General features: G+C 43.4%; 1 protein-coding gene across 2 annotated transcripts in view; it reads right to left on the reverse strand.

Moving 5' to 3' along the window:
• The window catches only part of rarga (retinoic acid receptor gamma a), a 43,076-nt gene that overhangs the window by 11,954 nt on the left and 5,222 nt on the right, over positions 1-25,900 (reverse strand). The window contains exons 2-3 of one of the 2 annotated variants that reach the window (XM_029277587.2): positions 25,622-25,687; positions 17,892-18,251 (exon numbers count right to left, since the gene is read on the reverse strand). In XM_029277587.2, coding sequence (XP_029133420.1) covers positions 17,892-18,060 — 169 coding nt within the window. In that variant the 5' untranslated portion in view covers positions 18,061-18,251; positions 25,622-25,687. Of the gene's footprint in view, positions 1-6,770; positions 7,294-17,891; positions 18,252-25,621; positions 25,688-25,900 lie in introns of those variants that run through there. The other variant, XM_020635133.3, reaches the window with a different exon arrangement.

The following is a 25,900-nucleotide window of genomic DNA, read 5'->3' on the forward strand; positions in this document are numbered from 1 at the left end:
CTGGCAAGGCTTGCTTGCACTCATTCAATTGCTATTGCTTCCTCCCCACAACAATAGAAACCTACAAAAAGTAGAAGTAGCCCAGCCGTGGCTGCAGCCTCGCACTGTCAGAGGAAGTCTGGGGAAAGGAGGATAATGTAAACAACAACAGTAGTATTCACTCAGGCTCGTATTCACTCAGGGGGAAGCACCGCAGACCTAAGTGTGCAAACGCAAACCTCTATTGGAGGGAACAAGCACACCCACATGTAGTAGTGCACAGTTCATTCCTATTTAAGTTTTCACACACTACACTACGCGTTTCCTTTTTCCTTTTTCAGTAGCCTTACGTCAATCACTGATTTAAAAAAAAACAAAACATGTAGATTCAAAGCTTTCTATCTAAAGTGTCTTCTGAAAATTTGCACTTACAGCAACACATTTTCTCAAATATTGTTTTTAAAAGGCCCCAGAACTTCAAGGCAGCTAAACCCTAACCCTAAGGTGAGAGAGGACACGGAAAATAACTGGGGCTTCCTGCTTCTGTGTGATTTTCCATCCATATGTATGAGGTATTACAACACTAGCATAAAGTTCCCTTATACTGGCACAACCTTTCAGAGTCATAACAGATGTAGAAGTAACTCTGAGAAACTTCTGCTTTGAGTGGCTCTGCCCAGTAATGATGCGTAACAGAGTTTTTCATTTTTGCCTGGCAACCAACTACCAACAGGTTGCCTAACCCCGTGCCTGGGCGGCGGCTTTCAGAGCTTTGTCAAGAAACCTAGATTGGGGGCCAGAAAGTGATTCATTTCCTTCTGTCTGCCTGTCGATTCAGTGGAAGTTCCATGTGAGATTAACATTGGGTAATAGTGTCAAAATGTTCACTTTCAGAATATTGCCATTCAGGGAATATGAACACATCACTAAGAAAGCGAGTGTTGCCCATTCTCCCATAACACAAGTCTACCCTGAACTCATTCAGCATTCCTGAAAGAGGCATAAATCATCCCAAGCAGCCCCTTACTCCTTCTCTGGATCGCTTCCTGTCTAACTGGCTGTCTGTTTGGCTGGCTGGTTTTCTCTCAGAGTTTTTCTGGCAAATGTGAGCTGCTTATAAATCCAGGCCCACTGACAGGACGACTACAGCCAGCTCAGATTCTATCCAATTTTTCAATGTCCATAAATACCAGCTTGTGAGCGTGTGTAATGTGTGTGTAAGTGAGTAACACATATACTGCAGGGACCCTCTGAAACTATGAGTGTGTTTACATTTACTTTAATAACATGATCATTGTCAAGTTTCAAGAATCATTGTCAAGTTTCAAGAATATAGATAGATACCTATAAATGTTGACATAGCCGTGGTTAGGTGCTGTATGATAAAGAGCCAACAGAGGAAATGTATCAATGTGAGATAAAGCAGTGGGATGAAAGGGAAGATCAATACTGTAACCATGCAACCTCGCACAAACTAAATAAATGAATAAGAACAGTCAGTGCCTGCTGTACAGTAAATTATTTGTAACACTTGCACATGTTGTAACACACAGACAGACACACACACAAACACACACACATAGGCATGCATGAAGTTCTTTGTTTCCATTCATGTTCTTCCTGTAAAAAGCTGCATACTGTTGGCTGAGTGCACAATTACAGGCATGTGTGTTTACCACACACCTGTTCCCTCTTGGTGATTGCACAGGCAAAATACACATACACAAACAAATGAACTAATTCAAGAATATACAAATATGCAATGGCAGTTGCAAATACGCATATTGGCAGAATTTGACTAATGCCAAAGTGAAAACAGCACCGATGGGTCTCCCCCTTCCATACCCACCCTCCCCTCTCTCCGTTTCTCGGCCAGCTCCTCTTCCATCACTCTCCACCCCTGAGCTCAGATAATAGCTGTACTACACCAGCCGCCCACCACTCCCTGCCAAACACTGTCGGCTGCGTAAACACAGCCCATTCATACATACACAGAGGGAGGACGGTCAGGCTTGTCTGGGTTTTTTAGTCGCGGCTTGGCTGTCCGAGCTTTTGCTTCTCATAACAGTGATCCCCTGGCAACGCTCGAGCCAAGCCGTCAGTCAATAACACGCTGCTAACAGAACTGCTCTCTTCACACTCACATTCAGCTGACATACACGTACTCCTATATACATTTTACCCAAACACGCATGCCAATCTTTACATAGCGTTCAAAAATCTCTCACAGGCGCATGCATAAATAAGTACATCACACACACATAAACACATGTGTGCACACACGCCATCCAGTTGCCCACCGTGTTGTACGAGGGAAAATGTGCGGTCTCAGTAAACAGCTACAGCAGCCAGACCTGGGTGTTAGGGTGGGCACCCAAAATACCTCTGTGACCAGCCATCTATTGTGAAAGAACTTCTTCATTAAAATTCTTCATTTTATACCATGCTGATAACGATGAACAAACTTTTACCTAAAACATATCCTATCAGCGTTTTAGTACCCACTCTTGTGAAATGCTCTGAAAACGTTACATAATATGAACAGGAAAAGACAAAGGAAAACAGCTGAGATGTGAGATTCTAGCTCTGCACAGTGGTTGATGAGTTTTATTTACAGTGGTGTGACTGGCGCTGCTCACCGACTATAAACTGCTTTTCGAGCAGAGCTGGATTCCAGCACAGGCCTGTGGAATCCAGCCTGGCACATTGTCTGTCTCTGGATTTGACACAGCAGTCTGGGTGCCCAATGCTGGTCAAACAGGCACATAAACACTACAAACATTGACATATAGGAGTTCACATACAGACTCCACAAACTCAGGAACGGGCTGACACTCTCATATTTATGCATAAGCAAAACCACACATGAAAGCGGGGCTTGTGGAAAATGTTTAAGCAGCAGGGATTGAATCTGTTTATTTATAGGCAGCACGGCCTGTTAATGGGTGCAGGCTGAGACAGATCTGTTAGCAAGATGGTGTGATACTGCAACACAAGTAGTCCTGAAAATGGCCTCTTGGTGAAAAAATGTTTTCCATGTTGCAATGTATTGTTTATAAGATAATATCACAAACTATAATATGGGAAGAGTTAAGAGAAATTGCATTACATTTCGTAGTTTTTGTAGTTCGATTCAGTTTTTTTGCCCTAGCAGAAAACAAATGAGCAGCCCAAGCTTCTGCATAATTTAGCAGTTTAAAGCCACGTTATATAAAAAGGCATATGTACATACAGTATAAGCCTGTGCATATATATGGCATAAAAGTATGTATAAATATCAACATGGGCATACATATGAAAGCACCTTTCCCTAGAGAGAAGCTTAGAGGAATAGCTGCATTCCATCTATGAACTGCATTCAACAACTATTGTTGTTTTTGGATTACACTTCAAATTGGCAGAAAAAAAGGTTACTCTTGTGCTTCGGTGTTTTTACATTCACATTTTTACTGATTTTCTATTCAAAACAACTCTGTCAGGTGTAAAGGCGTAATTGTTTTCAGAGACAAGTGAAGGTTTTTCCATAGGGCATATCAATTACGACTCAGTGACCTTGGAGCAGCTGACTACTTAAGCCCTTTTAACTTCAGCACATTCATTTGACATTATCTCCACAGGATCAACAAGCTTTATGTATATATAACAGAACTGACAAGTCCTCATTAGAATTGCAGCTATAAGTCTCCTTCAGACACCCCCCCCCCACACACACACACACACACACACACACACACACACACACACCATCCACCTCTCTAACCAAGATACCACTATCTATTTCCAGTCCTGCCCCCTTAGGCATTCTAATCTTTTAATTGAATCTTTTGTAATTATAATGAAATAACTGCAGACTTCCATCAGCGGGAAAATGATCAGGGCCACAATGTGCCAGCGGTCGCAAGAAGCTTTTCCTTCATTGCCATTGCTGCCGAGATATTCCCCTATTTCAATTAGCTCCTCAGTTCACATCTGAACAGCACATTAAGGGGAAAACAAAGAGGTTTGTGGGTCTGTGGGTGTGTGTGTGTGTGTGTGTGTGTGTGTGTGTGTGTGTGTGTGTGTGTGTGCACACAATGGGATAGATTACTCTAGTGATTTGTCTCTGTCATGTCACTCTCTGGTAGTAATGTTTTGTGAGCATCACGATTAATACCCAAACACTGTTCAGAAAGATGAAGCCAGGAGTGTGTTTTGGAGGAGAAAAAAACTCACTTCCCCTTCTTGTGACCCTGGAGAAATGCTAAGCGTAATTGCCTCATTCTTCTAACCAAATGAACATTGACAGAGTAGGGATTGCTCTGCATAAGCCATCTCAAACGGCTTCCCTGGCAGTTGACTAATTCAGTTCTTATTGACGTATGACTAAATCACTGTCCATTATCCTTACACGCGGGCAGCTCAGATGTAGTACCAGCCCTGTGCTAGAAGGTACTTAAGAGCATTACACTAGGCTGAGCTAGTTGAAAGGGTCTCCTTTTCAGGGGACTAACAAGGCCGCCACACATGGTGTAGATTTGACATTGGCCAGGCCGTAGCCCCTGACTAACCTCTGACATTGAGGTCTCCCACTGGTGAACAAAAAAACAGGAAAACTGACCACACACTTTTAAGTCCTCTGACTGTCCCGGGCTAACGGCCAACAACAGTGACACTTATCATCACAGGAGCTTTACTGCGAGGACAATAGGATATACTCATTTTGTTGAAGATTAAGGAGGGACAATGTTTTTATTGAACATTTTTTATAAGGTTGTCAGAACAACGGTTTTAGGATTGGCCTTTTTCCACATTCTACTAAATTCTACCCAAAAAAACATGGAAAAACTGTTTGGCCTTCGTAATTCTTTGTTGGGTATCATGCCAGAGCCAGGTGACTCTCTTTACAAACCCTCTGGTTATTTTGGTGTGCAGAAAGCGTGCTTGTGTGATTAGGAGCCAGACAGGTCCCTCTGTTGTGCAGCTGGGCCGGCCCTAATGAGATATCAGCCTCAAACATCAATTCATCAGCCTCATTGATGAGGACAATGAGGGGCAACTGCTTCAGTAAAGACAGGCATTATGGCTCCTCGTGTGTGGATAGGGCAGCCTTGTTTACAAAGGTTATTGGGCACAGAGGGCTTGAAACAGTACACCACAGCAGCCTCCACTTTGCTCTGCTCTGCTGGTCTCAGCTCTCTTACCCTCAGGGAAGCTTCTCAGGACTTTTTTTTTTTATCTCTTTGATTTTGTAGAACAAACACCCTCCAAAAAAAAAGAAAAAGAAAAAAAGTATACTTCCCGAGAATGGAGGCCTAATTTTAAATGGGTGCATGTGTGTGAATGGGTTAAAAAGAGAGGCCTAATTGATTAAATAAACAAATCTCATCTTGTTATCATCAGAGCTCCCCTGGCTGAGCAGAGCAGAGCAGGCTGGGCCGGCTGGAGTCCCCCCTGGCCTCGGCCTCCACTGACAGGGCATCTGTCTTCATTAAAGCTCAGCCAGTGTGCATGACAGCCACTGAAATGCTGGTGTCTTCACGATTAATGAAGACAGATGACTCCCCCCCAAGAGGCAGTAAAAAGGAACAAAAAGCAAGAGAATGAACAAACAAAAAAATATAAAAACAACCAGAACTCAGAGAACTTCTTAAAAACAAGAACACGGTTATTCTGTTTATGTCAAAGCTCAATATCCTCTTCTTTTCCTGATTGTTTTCCCACTGTCATATCTGGCTCGGCTCCCTCCGCACTTCTCCCACCATGCCGTGCATATACAACCCCCCCCCCCCACACTCCTTTTCCACTCTCACACGCTCTCTCACAGCAGTAGCGGCCCCCTGGATGTGTATGGAAACGGACCCCAGTTTTGTCTGTGCAGAGACAGGCCTGTTGTTAGAGTCCGAGCCTTGTCTGAAGTCGAGGGAGGGAGAGGAAAAATGAGACTTTGACAGAGATAAAGAGAAAAAAGAAAGCTAGCCTGAATATCCCTCTAGTTTTTTTTTAAGGCCTGTGTATGCATTTCACATTTCTAATTTATTCATACATTTCTCCATTTAAATAATTAATCTTCTTATTAATTCATGGCTGTTTGCCTCAAAAGGAATATCATTAGTATCAAAGAGAGTAAACAAATGTCCATTTTGCAGCAGGCTACTCAAATCTTTAACATCTGTAATATCAAAAAGGCCACTTTCAACAAAATCCTTTTTGCAGAGACAAATGCAAAAACGAAACTTCAACATTCATACCCACACTATGAATGGCAGATAGACTTAACATGGTATGTGTTCCTAATGCGTCAGTGCTTTCTCTTCCTGTCACTCACTGAGTCTTTTCCCCTTTCTTTCATCTTTGAATACGCAAACTTTTCTTTTTCGTACATAGCACCTGGCAAGGTCAGACCTCAGGTGGTTCACATTGTCACTGAAACTTGATCCAAATACAAACACACATACACACACACACACACACATACACACGTACACACAGAAACACACACACACACACACCCACACCCACACACAGTGCATATCATATCATAGCAGAGTTTCTTTCAGATGGGTGAGCAGCTCAAACTGGCTGTGGGCTGTGGGCTGTGAAGGGGGAGAGGAAAGGAGAAGAGACGAGAGGAAAGGAAAGGAGAGGGGACTGTCTGTCCTGCTCTTTTCCTGTGCTGCTCCTATAGCCCCTGACAGAAGCCCCTTTGGCAAAGCCCTTAGGGTTAAGCAAGCCAGCACTGAAACAGAGAGAGAAAGAGAGACGGAGCAAAGCTGTGTGTGTCGTGCAAGAAATCCAAACAGGATGCCACTTACACTGAACGCTGGCACTGCCCGTCCAAGCGAAGGGGTCCAGCCCAGCAAAGAAGGGGCTCGCCTTCCGCAGCATGCATGCACCTCTGCTGGTGACATCATAGAGCTGACGGGGGCCCATTCCCAGAGCCTCCATGCAGTCAAACATGGTACCCCCCCCCTCCCTTGGCTAAAAATCCCTGACTGCTGTCTGTGTCCTTCCCTGCTTCTAGCACCGCTGCTCACGTCACAACAACAAACAGCAGCAACAGCTAGCTGCCTCTGCTGCTTCACTTATCTCTCGCTGTCACTCTCTCTGCTCTCCTTGCCTGCCGATGCCGTTTCCCCTCTTTCCACTCTCAGCTGGAATGCAGATCTGGTTCCTGCCTGGCTGAGTTGAGCGTGACTCTGACTCTCTTACTCTCCCCCCTGCCCTTGGGTGAGCTGCTCCTTGTCTGCTGTAACAGACCTAAATAACAGCCTCTCACAGCTCTCGCTGAGCCCCAGACACGGCGGAGCAAACCAACTACCTCGGCATGACGCTGTGAGAGGGGGTGGAGAGAGAGAGAGAGAGAGAGAGAGAGAGAGAATGCAAGAGAGGGAGGGATAGAGAGAGGGGAGGGGTGGAGGAGAAGGGGGCCGGCCAGCAGTGGAGGAAGAACTGATCTGGTATGAGGACAAAACTCTGTTGCCATTCTTCTCTTGCTTTTTGTCCATGCTGCTTTTGTTTCATATTTCAGCTCCAAATGCAAACAAACACCCGCTCAACCCCTTCTCCTCTGTTCTTGTCCCATTCAGACCTGGTCTCTGTCTTTCTTTGAATCGCACCCACCCCCAATCTTCCTGCAGTAAATGTGAGCCCCATTCCCCTCCCTCCCCTGAGCCCCCGTCTCTAATCATAACCATATTAAAGTCCAGCCACTGGCCGGGCGACTATATGTGTGTGTGTGGGAAAGCGAGCCAAAGACAGAGAGAGAGAGAGAGAGAGAGAGAGAGAGAGAGAGAGAGAGAGAGAGAGAGAGGGGGCATTGAGCTGTGGTTGAACCCAGAAACCAGATGCCAGGGTAAATCCCTCCCTCCTCTACAGTCTGTTTGAGGGAACAGGGATGGTGTGGTTTTGTTTTTCTCTCGCTCTCCCTGTCTCTCTCACTGGAAGTGCTTTAACAGTGATGAATGAGGGGGTTGCCTTGCTCAACCCCAGCAGTGCATTTACACAGACATATACCCCCAATATACAAACACACCATGTGCTGGACACACTTCTCACAGGTTCACTTGACCTTGTTTGTGATTTATCTCTGAGCTACCGTTGCAAAGAAATACAGAGAGATGAAAGAATGCAGATGTGGTTGTGCAAGTACTGAATTTAATGTACCAAACGCTTCTTGTTGAATGTATTATCTATGTATCATACAATGTATACATAAATCTGCTGTCTACATTTAGCCTCCTTTAACACAGGCTGTTCTGCGTACGTTTAAAACAATTCAATTTAAAACATGGCATGCTCCTCACAGCGACGGTAAATCAAAGGAAATCAATAGGCGGTTCCGCTCTCAATAAAAAAGCCTGTCACTAGTCTTAACTTTGCTCAGCAGACGAATAGACTCTGGCTGGGCTTGAGCAAACAGTCAGATACAATGGAAGATATATGATAATAGAATGGCTTTACCCTGTGCGCCCCGCACATTCATCTCCCCCCTGTCAGACCGGTACAAGTGGTACAGCCCAGCAGGCAAAAAAGACAACATTTCCTGTCAATCTGTGCTGCTGGCTACGCTCTCCATAAACACACAGTGCCCTCCCTCCACCCTCCTCCTCTGTCTAACACTTTACTCTTCTTTCTGTCTTGTGAAAGAACCCATGCTTTCATATTATGGTGTATTTAAAAGGATTCTGATTGAAACTTGTTTTTATTGACTTTAAAGGCAGAGAAGTCTTGTTTATTTTCTTCAGGTGGCACACTCACACAGTTGTGCACACATGTGGGCTGATACGCCTCACATAACAAACCTGCACTCACACCAACAGACACACACCTAACAGCACTTTTGCAGCATCAAAGAGTAAACAACATCAGTAGTTTTCATGTGTGTCTTCACACAGCTGTCGGGTCATAAAGAGGAAGCTTTATGACAGAAAATAGAACAATAGGACAAGATAAACTATCCAAGATGCTGGTGCAAACAATTTGCTGTTCAAAAACTCTTTTCCTGCCTCTCCACCCTTTTGCACAATAATAAAAAAATGTGTTCTGATCTGGATACATTTCAGATTAAATCATCACTGCCCTGAGTCACATTTTTGTGGACCACAAGAATTCTTCTCACACTCGTCTTTCGTCTCCTTCCTGCCTTTTTTTTTCTAGCAGTTAGTTTCAAACAGCATCCTGGAAACTAAAAGCTGGCTAATTCCCTGGAGCTCAAATGTACTATGTAAGACCAGGGTTGTTTGCCAGGGGCTGCTTTCCACCGGTGAGGCTCAAAACGATCGATTTGTTATATCATGTGCTTGAAAATCTTTTGTTTCTGGAGATTGATGGACCTTATCCCACTCTCCCTTGTATTTTACATTTCTTCTTTCTGCGTGTTTGAGGCTATAATTCAGCCCACTAACCCCAGGTTCTCCACTTATTGGCACTCGGCACTGTGAGCTGCGAGTGTTCCAGCGCTTCAGAGGGTTTGCCGAGTGAGTTTAGACATCTAATCTACACATACTCCATACTGCTGCTGACCCTGGTCGGTCCCTGCTTCCCCTCCCCTTCCCTCCACTCCCTCCTCCCCTTCCTTCCCCGGCCAGAGAGGTTGAACTCTAGAAGAAACCCCCACCGGGCCACTAACTTTCCCCCAAAACTTATCCTGCCCTCCCTTCTTCTCTGCCTCACTCTTTGGCTTACGAGTCTCCCCCCCATTTCTGCAAATACTCTCCTCATTTCATCAAGCTCCCTATGGCCGTTTTTTTCCCTGACTTCATGATTTGTTTAAGTTGACACAGTTCTCTGCTTTTGGAAATGTATCATTTTCAGTGGCTGCCAACTTACTGGTCATTTTCTGTGACTGCCGCTTTAAATCTCATTTAATTGCACTGATTGGACAAGACATTCACACATACTGAAATGTTTAAATATTTCTTTTGGAATAGGAATTTGTATCAATGATGTTTCATCTCTCTATCCAAAGACCAGAACTAAACATAGACAGGGACGCTAAGCCAGATGTACCCGGTCTTCTTCTACTTCCACGTGCTTGGAGCCCACAAAAGAAAGGCTTTACTACTGTCTGACACTCTAATGCAGATTACAGATAAAACGTATACAACACATTGTTGCCACTTCCTCTGTATACAGTCATTCAGATTTCCAGCCAAGCAGTCAACAGCACAGTGGTGTGTGAGGCAATAAAGACAGCTTGTTTTTAAATGCCTATGTGCTATACGCAGCCTGGTGATTTTGAAAGGAATGCAGAATTTTTTCCATCAGTGATGCGAGCATGTGTGCAGTGTGTGGACTTGCTGAAACAGATTGGTGGTGATGATAGAGACACTGAACACCAGTTGAAAGTGCCCTCCCACTACAGACAGATTCAGGTTTCAGAAACTCATACAGAAACTCACAAAGAGATCCTTTACAAGTCATTGTTAATAAAGGAGAACAGGATTATTTAAGTGACAGAGTATTTATAGTTAGTAGATATAAGTGTTATTGGAAAAGAATGCAAACCAGTATTTATACTCATCACTTCCTTAATGGCTCCAAAAGCCACAGGTTTTACACACACTAAGCTTTGACAAGACATGTAACCTAATCCACACATCGACATGACTCTCCCACAATATTTCTCAAGTATTTCTGATGCGTCACTGAGGAAGAGGGACATAGGGGAAGTAAAGGGAGACTTATGACAGAGCCTGTTTCGCAGTGGCGGCCATGTTGGCCTGTGTTCACATGCTTGTCACACCAAAAGGCCCAACAGAGCAATATCAGACTTGGCCATCTTTCAACAGCATCCTTTTTTTTTTGGTCTCTCGTCTTATTCTCTCTCACTATCTGCAATGTCAGGACATTTCGCTACCCGTGTTTTGTGGGGAAAAAAAGAAAGATCTTTTAGTTGTACAGCCAAAAATTATGACCCCCCCCCCCCCTCCTTGTTTTTGCCTGCTTTCCCGCCCATGCCTTCTTGCCTTCAAAAAGCCCGTCCCTCCTTTCTCCTTTCGCCATTGCGCTCTATTCGTCCTGCACGTGCCCACAAAGGCCCGTCTGAAAACAGACCCCTCCCATTTTTAATAGTAGCCTCTTTATCTTCATCTGTCATCATCATTCAGAGCAGTAGTACACTCTGTGGCCTCTCCCTCACCAGCAACCTTTTCTGACTTTCCACACACACTTAGACATGCCCGCACACGCAAACACACACACGCACGCACGCACGCACACACACACGCACGCACACACGTACGCACGCACACACGCACACACACACACATTATTATTTATATTATTATTTTTTGCTCCTTATATTGGTTTGATATTTTTTCCGGTCATTTGCATTGGGTGTAGTTTTACCTTATTTTACCTTCTGAGTTGTGTGGTGGGGGGCAGACAAAGAGGGTGAGTGTGTTTGTATATTTTCGGTCTACCGTCATCATTATAATCATTATCATCGTAATTAGCTTCATCTTTGGACTTTTTGCTCAAAATTATTTTTCACTCTTTTGTTAAACAAATCATCAAACTTATCTGGACTTTTATTTTCACTGTTACAGGCCCACCTAGTCTCTGTGCGGCATTATTCAATCTGATCCGTCACAATAATGGCCAACCAAACAATAAAAGAGCAATGTGAAGGCAATCAATTTCTGAAATCCATCTTGAGGCTAGGGGTAGCCTAGGGAGATGAAAGTGAGGATGCCAGAGCTGTTTATTAAAGCAGAGGAGGCTCCACTCTCACTGATGGATCCAGTTAGAAATACATAAAATTGTCTGATTCATTGTTTATAGTTTGATATGTATATCAGAATTAGAGGTGCCAGTGAGCGGAAGACTCTATAATGCTGCTACTTTTTGATTAAGTATGGGCACAAGGTTACCCTAAACGATGGTTCATATCCAAATACTTTGTTAAGAAATCCATGTCTTTTTTTTTTTTTTACTTCAGTCAAAACAAAAGTTTTTAGATTTTGATAAAAACTAGAACAAAAGATATTCATCTCTTTCATTGGTTATTTAGAGTCTTTTAAATGATTACAGGCATCGGCCCCATTTCCATTCAATTTAGCCACCATGGATTGCACATGCAGCTCACAACCTTAAGTGGCTATAATCCATTTCAAAGTCTTTTATTTCTGAATATCTTTACTTCTTTAAAATCCATATTAACCAAGTTTCCCCTCCAGGCTGAGGCTATGTTTTTACTGCCCCCTTCAATCAATTTAACAGATATCAGTAAGTGACAGTAAGCCAGAGGTCAGACATGGATCTGTTTCACTTTTGAGTGAAAACAAAAATGTCAATACTAAGACAGACGTGATATTGCCTTTCCGTGTTTGTAGGGAAGTGTTTTAGCCTTCAAAAAGTGAGTGTTACCAGGGCTGAGCTCATCATCTTTATATCCATACGTACATAGCTCCCTTTCTCCATCACCTCTCTCCCTCCAATGAAATACACAGGATACCCACATGTGCACACAGACCAATCCAAACCTTCACAGTTAGCCTCCCATCAACCTGCCTCCATCCAGGCTGTGCTGAAACCCAGCTCGTCAAACTTTATAAAAATAAATAAAGCCGCACAATGTGCTGTTTGTGCTCTGCTTCACATCTAGTGGAGCAGCCTTTACTCTGCTGTCCCTCCTCTCCATTTACAAGTTGGCTTTTACATTCCCTCTCATACCACATTTCCCATCAAACATGGCTGCTTTACACAACTCCTCCCTGAACTCCACAAAGCCAACATGACCTCCTTGTGTGTGTGTGTGTGTGCGTGCGTGTGCGCGCTTGCTTGCATGCGTGTGTGTGAGTGAGTGTTAAAGAATGCAATGAGTGTTTTTAATTAAGTCACTTTGCATGAGAATTTTTTTTTCTAGTTGGAACATTTTAGTCCTTCACAGCCTGCCTTACTTAATGGTTTTTGTGTGTGTGCATGCGTGTATACATGCATGTTAAAACATGCACACACAGCAGCCAGTTTTCTTTTGTTTGTGCGTGTGTGTGTGTCTGTGTGTGGGTAAGTGTGTTTACATGTTGCACATAAATCCAAACCTTACACACTAAGGTAAGCTCACAATAGATATGATACACATTACATGGCCCAAGATAACAAATGTATAACAAGATAGGGGTTTGTGATAATCAATATGTTGCAAGACAATTATATGTTGAAACATCATGATACACGATTAACTGAAGAATACAAAATGCCCCATAAAAGGTAAAGTGCAGGATAAATGAAATTCTTATTCTTAAAAACATATTTCTTTAAAAGGCATTAAATAAATACACAATTTGGTATTTGACAGATATAACCAGCTTGTGTGTGTAAACCTATAAACAGAATATGCTTGAACCTTTTTTTAAAGTAAAACCTTGTTTTTAAACTTGAATTTATGACTGTATACTTTAACAACTGTCATATTCGCCACGCATTTTCAGTACCTACAAAATGTTGTCTATCTAGATGTGCGACTTTGCAGCTCTGCTTATATCTGTGCACGTGCAGAACTTATCTGTGTGATGCTTGTCACCACACCTATAACTTAATGTACCTGTAGATGAATTAGAGATTCTGTACTGGGAGCAATATAAGACCGGGGATATTGATATCAGAGGGCAATCAATATCCCCTATCAATTTGGCAGCACAAATCGGCAGAACTCCAGTTTTCTTTCAGTCAGCTTTCATTCCTCCGTAGTCTCAAGACGCCATATGAGCAGCATTGTCAATTAAATGGGCAACCGCGAGGGTGCATGAAGTAGTTCTGTGGGTCAAATTGTAAAATTCGGTAAAATCTGTTAAGAGCACCTATTATTTCAAGCTGACTCTATAGTATATTAGCATATCAATGATTGGATTACATAAAACAGGATGATGATGTATTGCTGTTTCAATATTTTCCCCACCTCTGTAATACAGTTTATATAAACATGTATTCCCCTATTCTCCACTAGAGGCACACCCAAGCAGACTCAGACAGCTTTTACATAAGTAAGACACACTTTTCATTCCTTTCTATTAATATAATGTATTAAATCGTCCCACTGCAATGCAGCTTAACCACTCACAGCTGAGTTTGCTGGATACATCACTCAGAGCAAAGCTGAAAATGATGGTCTGAATCAAGTCCCAGCTCAGCAGTAGGACTTCAGATTTTGGTCCTTGCCATGTGGTCTGAAGGAAATGACCTACTAGCTTTTCAAAACATCCCTGTGGCTGGCTTTGGGGCCAGGGCTCCGGCCCTGATTGGTGAAAGCTTAGAGAGGTGTTTCAGGGCTCAGTGGTGATGTTATCACATAGTAAGTGGCCTTAATGGGCTTCCAACTGTTTGTTTGAAGGGCTCCCATAATGACAGGGATCAACTGATAACGGCCTCTAGCACTCACTGCATAGACAGCCGTTAGACCCTCTCATGGATGAACAAACTCCTTTGCTCCTTAATCATGATACGGCTTGTAAGAGGATGGAAGTCCAGAGCACAGCCGTATGGTCAGTGAACCTCATTCACACATGTCTCAATCGCTGAAATGTGTGACGAGTGTAGAGAGCAGCCGCCTATCTCTGCATGTGCAAACACAGTCCGCCTATCTCGTCCCTCCCCTCCCCTCTCCTGTCTCATCCCACCACTGTGCAGAACAGGTATTTCCAAAGACACTGCGGTGCAAAAACAGGGCGCCGCCGTGGGAGGTGCTCTAACCTGTCGGCACAGCGCGTACACCCAACCAAAGTAGGTGTCACCCGTGCTACCTTTCCAACAATTATGCACAGAGCTCTGAACCTGGGCAAGAATGCGGTGCTATTAAATGCATGAACAAATGCACACAGAAATATCTTCAGAGCTGCTCCCTTTATGTGGAAGGTATTTTCTCAGTCTGGCCCACAGACAGCTCTGACAACAATGAGCAGGCCTGTTTGGCCAACTCTTGGAGAAGAAGTAGAAGGAGGAAAAATAACATGGCCTGGGGAATGTCCAAACCGAGGCCTTTTGTCTTCTCTGCAAACTTTTAAGAGAGCGGTCCCCGCTGTTAGTAAAAGGCCTTGTAACATTCCTCATCAAGGGACAAAACAAAAGGAGGTTTTAAAAGGCAGAAACAGCTGATAGTTTTTCCATCCACTGTCCAAAACATAAACTACTACTTTGAGTGTGTTTTTGTATTACTTAAGCTCAGAGAAGCTGTAGATGTGTCAATCAATTGTTTGGGGAATAAAAAGAAAATTGATTAATGAAAAAAACTCAATTCATCCTTTCCAACATTCATCAAAAACATCGCTCTTTAGTCTGATAATTCATGTGAATTTTTCAATTACAAAATGTCATGCATCACATTGAACCAATCTGATAATGCAAGTGGTCTTTCTTTGTTATGGCTTTTTTTTTTTTTTTTACTAGCTACAAGGATTACACTGAATGTGTATTCTTTGGAAAAGCCAAGAAGTTGACGTGGCATCTTTCCCAAATACAAGATACTTGAAAACTAAAATCAAAATCAATTTTTAAAACTTTTTCCATGCAGTCTCTGATTTACTTCTAGCTATTTCTAATCTCATAGCAAACCCAGAATACATGATAGTGATTTGCACTCACTGTCCAAAACCTGCCCCAGCAAGGGTCTGCTTCTCTGTTAGATTCTTTAGAATACAAGCACTAAACCAAACAATGTTTTTCTGATTAAACTCTCTCCAGGATGAGTTAGTTGGATAGCATTGCTTATGAACTGACGTCTCCTGACCCTCTATTGACATTACAAAGTTACCATCACTTTCCCACTTCTCCCTTATATATGAAGTTTAATGCATAAACAATTTTAAACACAAGACACAAGTCACCAATGAAAAGTCTTTCCCTGGCTCTTGATATGAATATATTAATTTTGATCTTAAATAGAAAGCATCAGTTTATAATATTAGACTAGTTCTTGATTGATCTTTTAAGCAGATATCAGCTAATACAAAAAGCAAAACTAAAAAAAAATGTCAATCTCCTCATATAAAGCTGAGTCAGAGCTAATTGTCTCTGTGATCCAGACTTAATCTTTGACCCTGGCCTCGTTTAAGCCCTGACACAGAGCTTAAACCGAATAACTGTGCTCCTTAACCCTTGTGAACGAAACCACTGCCAGCGTGGATGTGTCAGTACAAGCAGTCATGTATGAAGCCCTGCTGCGTGTGGTTGCCTGCATCTGTTTGTTCTTTGATACTTGTTTTCTTTTTTTTTTAATTCACGCCAGTGCAAAAACCAAAAAGAATCCATCTGTCAGTGCTGTGGGATTTTACTCAGCGTCAGGGGTATGTTTCTAGTTTTTAGATGAAAGAAGCGCTCTGTGTGTGAGAGAGAGAGAGCGAGAGAGAGAAAGAGAGAGAGAGAGAGAGTGGGAAGAGTGTCTCTGGTGGTGTGTTTGCTCTTGTGTATCTGTGTGTTTTCCTAACAGGGTGTGTTCTTGGATTCCACCACACTAAGACATTACCCCCAGGTGCTCTCTCTCTCTCTCTCTCTCTCTCTCTTGCTCGCTCTGCTCTATGAAAATACCTTGAGGATTAGGTGGGCAGCAGCAGGAAGGAGGGAGGCGGGGGTGGTGGTGAAGTAGTGATTGACGGCTGAAAGGCTGAAGAGGTGCTCAGGCATGCTGTGGTAGAGAAGAGAGGGAGCAGGGGGGGACTGCACACACAGACAGGGGGGGGACTTCTTCGCAGGGCTCTGCACTCAGCTGTTGCCACCCACACCCATTATAGCCTCCACCACCTACTAGTACCACCCACCGCCACCTGCCACCTCTTTAGCACTGCACCCAGATAAGATTTCACATAACTGCTGCATACCTTTACCTTATATCCCAACCTCAACCCTTCTTTTCTCTCACTCTGACATCCTCAACGGATAATTATGCAGCAAACAAAGATCCTTCTCCCTGACATAGAATCCTGTCAGTGATTAAGAAACAGTTTTAAGCGAGCAGGTGTTTTTGAACATTGAGTAATGTATGTCGGCAGTGTGTGTGTGTGTGTGTGTGTAATCTTGCTGGTTTTCCATGACAGAAAAACACTCTGATTGCCAACATCTCGTCTTTGTGCTCTGTGCTCCACGCATGATTTTATCCTCATGCTAAACCATACAACAGTGCCCTCTGTGGTGAGGCCTAAAACTTGAATCTATCTATCTGAAACCACTGGAGCACGATGTTGCCGTCTGGTTGTTTGATTTTTACCCACAATTACCCTCTCTTTTCACAAAATGTTAAATTGTAAGTGTGCTCATTTTTAGTAAGTAACACAAGCCTTTGAGTTGAAACTGAACTAATATTCAAGTATTTGTTGAAGCACTCGTCACCTCACATCCAAAGAATGTTGTTTTGTCTCTAATTGCAGACTTGTGGCCTGCCTGCCTCACTAAAGCGCCATGAGAGGCCCTACACACACCCACACACACACACACACACACACACACACACACACACACACACACACACACACACACACACACACACACACACACACACACACACACACACACACACACACACACACACACACACACACACACACACACACACACACAACTGAATCAGAGCCAGAGTTTGTGGTAACTACCACACCATCTTCAAGCATCTATAAGGAAACCACAGGAGCAGAGTAATCATTGTACTGATGAAAGTGGACTTTTTTGCTCACAGGGTCTTTGGGGGATTTTTTTTTTTTTTTTAAACCACTCATCCTATATCACAAACAGACCCTGACGTTTTCCATTTCCACAAAATTACACATAATGAAGTGCAATTTAAATCACCGTATTTTCCTTTTTTTTCCAGCGCATGTCCAAAATTGATTGTACATTGACTTAAGTGAAAGTAAGGAGCTGTTTAGGTAGTTAGAATCATACTGGAAAAAGATATACACGAACGGAAGGGAAAGTCAAACGTACACATAGTAATGGACATGACTTACAGAGAGCGGCCATCTCTTTAGGCAGGTCAGCACCAAATCTCCCAAACAGGCTGGTGTTGGCCAGCAGGTCAAAAGGGGAGTGGCTTCTCATGGAGTTGAAGGCGAAGGGATAGACAGCAGGTGGGAAGCCGGTCATATGACCCACCTGCTGTTCCCTGTTGGTTGCCATGGCGAGGGAGCACACCCAGGGGTCCGTAGCAGGCCACTAGATGAACGTAAAGGCTCCAAGAAAATCCCCAGAAAAGTTGACAGACTTCCTCCGACTCTCAGGATGTGGGGAAATGATGAGCGCCGATGTGGACTATGGTTTACTGATCAATTGTCTCACTCCACTTTGGAAGAGTCATCAAATCCAATTATCTGAGGAAGAGAAGGCAGAGAACTGTGTTATTTCTCACTAATAAATTCACCACATACAACACGAGTGTTTCTTATTGGCATGAACATGATGATACAGTCAGTGGTTTGTGCTGAGATTCCACGAAACATATTTCACCTCAGATCAACTCTGAAACCCTGAATCATCCGCACTATGGGAAGGAGAATAGTTTATCCACAGTATTAATGCAAGATGGATGTGCAAACTTCATAGCAACAGGTATGACATTACAGGAAGGACAGCGGAAGTAAAGGGAAGGATGGCGAGAACCAAAACAGACAAAGATGTGAAAGAAAAAGAAAATACTTTTGCTGTGAGAGAGAAAAAAAAAATCTGAAAAACTGGGACCTGGCGAAGGGAAAAGAAAATAAGAAAGAAGTTTGGAAAAAGTTATAACAGGGACGAGGGAGGGAGGGAGGGGAGAGAGAGTGAGGGAGAAAAAAGAGAGAGAGCGCTCTTGTTCCTGCAGTTTTGAAGAGCTTCCAGACTTCTACAGTGATTCCAGGCTATGCCATATGATTTAAATCACCAGAACTCTACTATAAAGAGCTCCTCTGTTCCTGCTGCCAGCCTAGCACAGCAGCCTGCCTCTCTGCCGCTTTCCCCAGGACCAGAGGCCCAGACACAGGGTCCGAGGCATGAAGAAGGGAGACGAGGGGGGGGAGGGTCAATGGTAGGGAAAATGAGATCCACTGATTGCTAACTGCCGCTGTCACTTCCAACTATCTTCTTGAGGTCAGGCTGCAATCCCACAGAGTCATTTTAGCTCCAACCTCCTGCAGCCCGCTCGTCACTTTGACTCCACACAGTAGGCACAGACAAGTCAGGCTCAAGTGTGGACAAGGCTGTACTTATGCCCCAATGTTAATAGAAGAGGGGGGGTGGGGGAAATCTGCTCAAACCTCCCATTTTCTTTATTTTTATGTTTTCTTTGCCTTTCGCTTCCCAAGTGCATGAGTGGGTGGTGTGATCATCTTGTTTTTTAAATGTGGCTTTGAAAAAGAGCAGAGCCAAGGAATTTGGAACTGCTGTGGCTTGTGAATCTGGGAGAAAAGACAGGGGAAAAATCTTGGTAATGAATTCGGTATAAACAAAGAAAAGAGGGGAGGAGAAAAAAAAAAGATCTAAGGCTGAACCAGTGAACTGCTGAACTGAGCTGAGAGCGCACAGAGGAACAGTGACAGGGTCCGGGCACTGGGGGGCACTAAGACGTGGCGCCGTGCCCGGGAAAATGAGGGAGTGCTTTCCAAGACGCACACATATGCACACAGTCTGAAACACATGCAATCAAACACTGAAAAAAAATACTTTACATGTGTGAGAGCACACACTAACACACACGCATGCCCACACACACACACACACACACACACACACACACACACACACACACACACACACACACACACACACACACACACACACACACACACACACACACACACACACACACACACACACACACACACACACACACACACACACCTCTCACCCATTGCCTTTTCCAGAGCTCCAGCTCCCTCCCCGACTCTCTTTCTGGCTCTTTCTCTTTCAACAGAGCCAGTTAATTACACCCTACTGCTGCAGGCAGCTTCAAACCACCACTAATTTAGAGTTCCATTACAGTAAACTGTTCCACATGTGCTTCCAGGGCCCAGGCAGGCTCGGGTGGCCACGTTTCAGGAAGGAGCAGCGGCCGATAGGCACCCACCCCCATCCTGCCAACGCAGCTACATTGCCATCTTTCTTTTTCTTTCCTTCTTTCTTTCTTTCCTTTTTTCATTCCTCTTTTCAGTATATCCCTCAGCTAAACTACCTTTGATTTTCTTTTCCGAACCACCCCACATCTCCTCACTATAATCACGTCCTTATATCCAATCCCCACATACCCCACACCCGCCCCTACCCCCACTAGCACCCCGTCTCCATCCCTCTACTGCTTATACAACTTGTACCATGACCCTGTGCAGTGGTTCCACTGAGTGGCTAACACACAAAAACATCACAAAAGATTTCACAGTCGGCCTAATGGGAGAAGAGGTAGAGACTGGAAAAACAAAACTGCCAGCAACGCACAGGCGCACAGTATGTTTATGTGAGTGTGTGTCAGTGTGTATGTGCATGTGTGTTTTGAGTATGTTCTTGGCGAGTGTTAAGCCCGTTTGGGTATCTGCCTCATGAACTCAAAGCAGGCCCCATAAAGGCAGCGCAATCTGTCTGCGAGTGCTGGGAGAAGAGAGGCGGATAAAGAAATGAAGATGTCTGAGAAAAAAAAGAAGGCTCATGGCGGAGAGTAGGACTGTAGGCATGTGACTTTTGTATTCCCACAGGAGGAAACAAAAGTATATTCATCCAAAAATTAAGCTCTAAATGAGCTTTAAGCCAAGAAACCAAAGCGCAGAATCCTTTCTAGGAAAAATAAACCAAAGTGCCACTGCTTGTTCGCACATGAAACTTTGGAAGAAGGAAAAACAAAACTGTAAGACCTACAGAGAAAAGACAGCGACACAGTCTTTTAAAAAAAAAAAAACAGCCCAGTTACTTTACTCTCCCCAAACACAATAATGAATTAATAAAAGAGTTGGCGCCAGTGTTTTTTAATGAGTCACATCAGCCCAGCAGCTTTTTACAGACCCATTTATGTTTTATGTCGGGTCCTGTGGTAGGCTCACTTCGCCAGCCCGTCTGGGGCTATAAGGGGATAAGGGGAATTTGTGAGTGACCTCATCCCCTGTTAGCCAGGGCCAAATGGGCATGGAGGGCCTCCCCACTTCCCCTGAGCCTGGGGGGCACACAGGAGGCAGCAGGCGGCGAGGCAGGCGAAGAGCACCGGGGCTGGCCATGGGTGGGTTCATGGCTGCTGCTGGGACTTTCCATCATTCCCTGAGAGGTGCACTGCAGAAGTTTAAATTTACTCTGAATGTGTCAGTAAATAGTGTGGCTTCAGACCTCACTGTAGCTCTATGTGTTAAGGCAGATTTATTGTTTACACTCGAGATAATCCATTGATTTTATTGGTACAGTACGGCGTGTAGCGAATGAAATAAAATCAATCAAACAGACAATTTGGAGACCGCTTACAAGAAGAGGCACGCTTACAGAGAATGGGATTGTCTTGTTTGTTGAAGAGTTTGTATTTCGACACAAAGACAGAGCATCATGCAAGAGTTTAAGAAAGACAAAGAGAGAGGGAGAGAACAGTTCCCACAGATTGAATGTCTGCCAAACAAAGGGTATCAAATCCTCTGTGAGCAACACAACAATTGTGCCTTAACCGTTGTGTCGGAGTCAGGCCCCTCAGGCAACAAGAACTGCACTCAAACATAACAAATAAATCACGGCATCTCAGGAAGCTTTGCACCACACAACCAAGAGAGGCAGAGAGTGTTTCTTTTAGTCAGCACATGAAACCACAGGTGATTACTCAGCGCATATGAGCCAGAGTCATGGCTGTTTGTTAATAGGAGGTTTCTTATAGGTGGGACACAAAAAGCTACATTACTGTATTTGATGTTAAATTGAGTTGTAATGTTTTTTGTTTGTCTTGGTGGATTTTTGCCTTTGAGGAAAGAATCCCGTAACTCTCCTCCCTCTTTTACTTATGTGGAAACGATTTATAAATATACATTTTTATTTTTTCACTTCTAAGATTGAGTGGCTTTTCTCCTTTCATTATCTTCTGGGTTCCTTCAACAACCCAGTGGGCCACAATATGCCGTTTTTGAAAATTCTCTGCAAGGTTAAATAAAAATATGCATCAATCAGTCGAGGCAGAGCAGCAAGTCAAAACCTACTCAGGAAGGATTGAATGTAAATTCACACACAGCCTCCAGATAAATGAACTGTACCATGTATCCTGGCGAGGAAAGCTTGGCAGTCCTCTCACTCTTTTTCCACCTCTGACTTGCCCACTCCTGTTTTTTTTTTTTTATGACAGAAAGTTGTTCATGTCTTCCAGGCACTGTCATCCAACTGTCAACATCATAAAGTGATTTATGTTCAGTAAGTTTGTAAAGGAAATGACTTGAAGCAGACAGTTTAGGTTTCGGGTCATGGGTGAAGTCCTACTACGACAGCAGTTACACAATAATTTAACAGACCGTGTGTCCTCACTGAGTTGACAGACTGGCTTTTATAAACCGCTTGGGGCAGAATGAATATTTATTGTCATCATGACTTGTTAATATGCCAACACAGAACAATCAACAACTCAGAGCTGTGACAGACTAAATAAAAAGGTTCATATTAAATCAGGATCAGAGTGTTATCTGATCTGAGTGCTGGCGTCAGCAGTATTTTGCCTGTGACAACAATATCCTCAACACTATTATCTGATGCAAAGCTGACAGCTCCCAGTCTTTCAACAAGCGGCGGGCTAATGGCTCTGAAAGAGACACCTAGTGACAGACGCTCCAGTGTCTCCAAACAAACCCGCATTCCTCTGCCACAAACTTGTTTGACATCTGCCTGCTCTTGGCATCACACAAACACGTATTTGCTTACAGCAACAATGCAGAGTAGCACCTCTGTGTAATCATTTGTCACTTAAAAAGGTATTGTTTTTCTTGAGTGCCACCGGGGAGTGGCATTGTGCAATCCTTGTTTAGGTATTATTAAATTGTCTGACATAAAATCCTAAATCTGTTTCTACTCTCTGCTTAGACAAAATGTCCAAAAACAAGCTGTGTTGACTCACAGTGTTGAAGGAGAGTAGTATGGAAAGAGTGAGAACTCACTCAGAGAGAGACATAAAGCACTTTGTGACATGATGAAGTCATCCTTACAGATCGCTGTTTCCATGATGTTGTGGAGCTCTTTGGAGTATTCAACATGGAGACTTCAGCAGAGGGTCCAGCAAAACAAGAAAACACAGCGCAACAGGAAAGGGCAAAGACAGACGATGGTGGGGAAAAAAAGAGAAATAAAGTGAGTCAGAGAGCGGCAGGAAATAAAGCAATAGAAATATCCAGATGGCAGAAGTGTGCGCTTTACTCTTCAAGAAGTTAAAGGTAAAGTTGATGCTTCTAATGTGTCTCTATTTGGAATACCTAAGTGAAGATCCACACAAGGAGCAATGTAGGTGTTTCTCTTCTTCAGCTCAGAGAGAAAACAATCCTTGCTCTGTATGAAGAGTAGCATAATGGATGGTTTCAACAACACCGCTTTCAGCCTCAGGAGTCAAAGCAACAGACACAAGCAGGCCCAAACACACACCCACACACACACACACACACACACACACCCAAGCAGAAAACAACACACATTCACATAAGTTAAACTCTGTGCCAGAAGATCTTTTAATGAGGGCTTGGACGCTGCCTGTAAATGTAAATCCTCACAATCAGAGCTGCACACCTGCAAAAATAGACATAGGAAATAGTTTGCAGATAGTTTCCTTGTTAATTATAGTGTGGTAGCAGAGAGCCCCTCGATTCCCCTAAAACCACCTGTCTAACCCCTCCCTACCACTTGGCCTTAATTGCTATAGAAATTCCAGAAAAGACAGGTATCAACAACTCCCAGATTTACAGCTCAAAATCCTGTCACAAAGGAAGACTGTTGGCAGATTTTGCAATACATAAGCTTTTATGGGTCAACTGTTGAGTCAGTGTTTTCCCCAAATCCTTAGATTTATCTCGTACCTGAGGAAGTATAATCACAAAAAACACACCAGGTTTTTCAATTTTGTTATGTTCCTTACAACCCAATCGGAAAAATATATACTAGACATTTTCTGAGCGCTTTGAAAACTTTGATAGTTTAACTGGAAATATTGAATTTATTATAATTTCCATGTCTTTCTTCTGTTTCTATTAAAAAGTAAACCATTTAATCCACACCTGACATATCAACTTTAGTCAATGCTCACAAACTGTTCTAGGTATCTGTGCTTATAAGCAAAAGTATCCTGGAAAAACTTTGAATGCATTTTTAATTAAACAGCCTGTTAAGAGGCAGATTTTCCATTATAAAATAATCTGATGCTTTAAAAGTAAATATTTACAACAAAGACAGAGGGGGGAATGTTTGAGGTGAGGACAACAAAGCTAACTTGTGATGATGAGTTACAGCAACATCTGGAGTGTACAACAGCACACACAAATAAGAATCATTTCCAACATGTCACTGAAGACAAGCACAATGCTGTGACTGCACACCATGAAGGTAAAGCTGCTCTGTGTGGACAGCAATCCCCTGAAAAAAAGACCCTAGGATGGTGCTACACAGGGGGCTAGCGCTGTGACTTTGCTCCGTTTCATTAGATGAGCTCTGTTTCTTTTGCTCCAGATGTCACCGACTCAGAGTCAGACTGATGGAGCAGATGACAGAAGAGCGCTGACACAGATATCACTAGCCTTGAAGCAGGGAGAGTTCTCTCGGCCGTCTGGGTGTTTTTTTCATTTTACTTCAATCAAACTGTCCCTCACACTTATGTCAAACCCCCAAAGGGAAAACACAGCAGGTGCAAAGCCAAGCCGGTCCAGCTGCAGAGGTTTACCTATAGACCAGTCAGCACTGGAGCAATAAACCAAGGCTCCACTCTGACATCAGGCCCCCTGATCTTCATCTGATATCCAAATCACACAGCGCTAAACACACTGTGTTACACACGGCTGTAACAAGTGGAACCTGTTAACCTTGCACAAATGCCAGCATCAATAAATAATCTTTACTGACACGCTGCTAACTATGGGAACACAACAAATCAACTTCCATGTAAACTCAGAGTCGAGTTTCAGACACACCTCACTCCACGGGAATCAGCCTGTGCTGTTTAAAAGGTTGAAAACAATGCTGCTGCTTTCCAAGTGTTCATATGTTGGTTATAAAAAAGAATCAGGTCAAGGACTGGTGACTCCTCTGGTGAATACACATCAAACACATGGGAGCGTGTACACACACAAAAGCACACACACAGACACACATATGCTAATAATAAAGAGCTCCACAGGCACTGGGTAACACTCGCTAATAGGCACATATGTGCACACAGAGTCATGCAGGCACAAACACTGCTCAAGTATGTTTTCCTATAAACTCAGTGTCACTCTCACGCTTATAAAGTAGAAACAAACTAGGTAACTAAAACACTGCATGCAAACAAACATGTGTGTTAGGACATTTGAGTGTTTACACATGAAAATCTGCACAGATTTGGGGAAAACAATGATTAATTGTCTCAAAGCCTCTCAAGTGTTTTGCACACTCGGTCTCTGTCTTCAATTAAAAGTGTCGACCCGTTCCCAAGAACTGCAGTCTCTCTCTCTGTCAACAGAGGGAGGATAAGAAGAAGGAAGACAAACAAAGACTGAAGTTGTGATTTTAAACGTTTTAAGTTCAATTTACTCACCGGCTGACGTGTCGATGAAGCAGACGGCTGGATGAAGATCTTGACGAGGCAGTCTGATGAGTGGAGCTAGTCAGGGTGAAAGCAGAAAAGATGTGTGTTTGTTCATCAGAGTCCTTCTGACAGCAAAGACAGAGTAGCAGTGAGCCGCCGTCTCTCTCTCTCTCTCTCTCCCTCTTCCACTCTCTCTCTCTCTCTCTCCTCCTCCTCCTCCTCACTCACAGTCTCTACCTTTTAAAATCACTCCTTCACTCCCCAAACACAGGCGCACACTCACTCTCT

Source organism: Labrus bergylta, chromosome 12, assembly GCF_963930695.1.
Source record: "Labrus bergylta chromosome 12, fLabBer1.1, whole genome shotgun sequence".
Classification (NCBI taxonomy): Eukaryota; Metazoa; Chordata; class Actinopteri; order Labriformes; family Labridae; genus Labrus; species Labrus bergylta.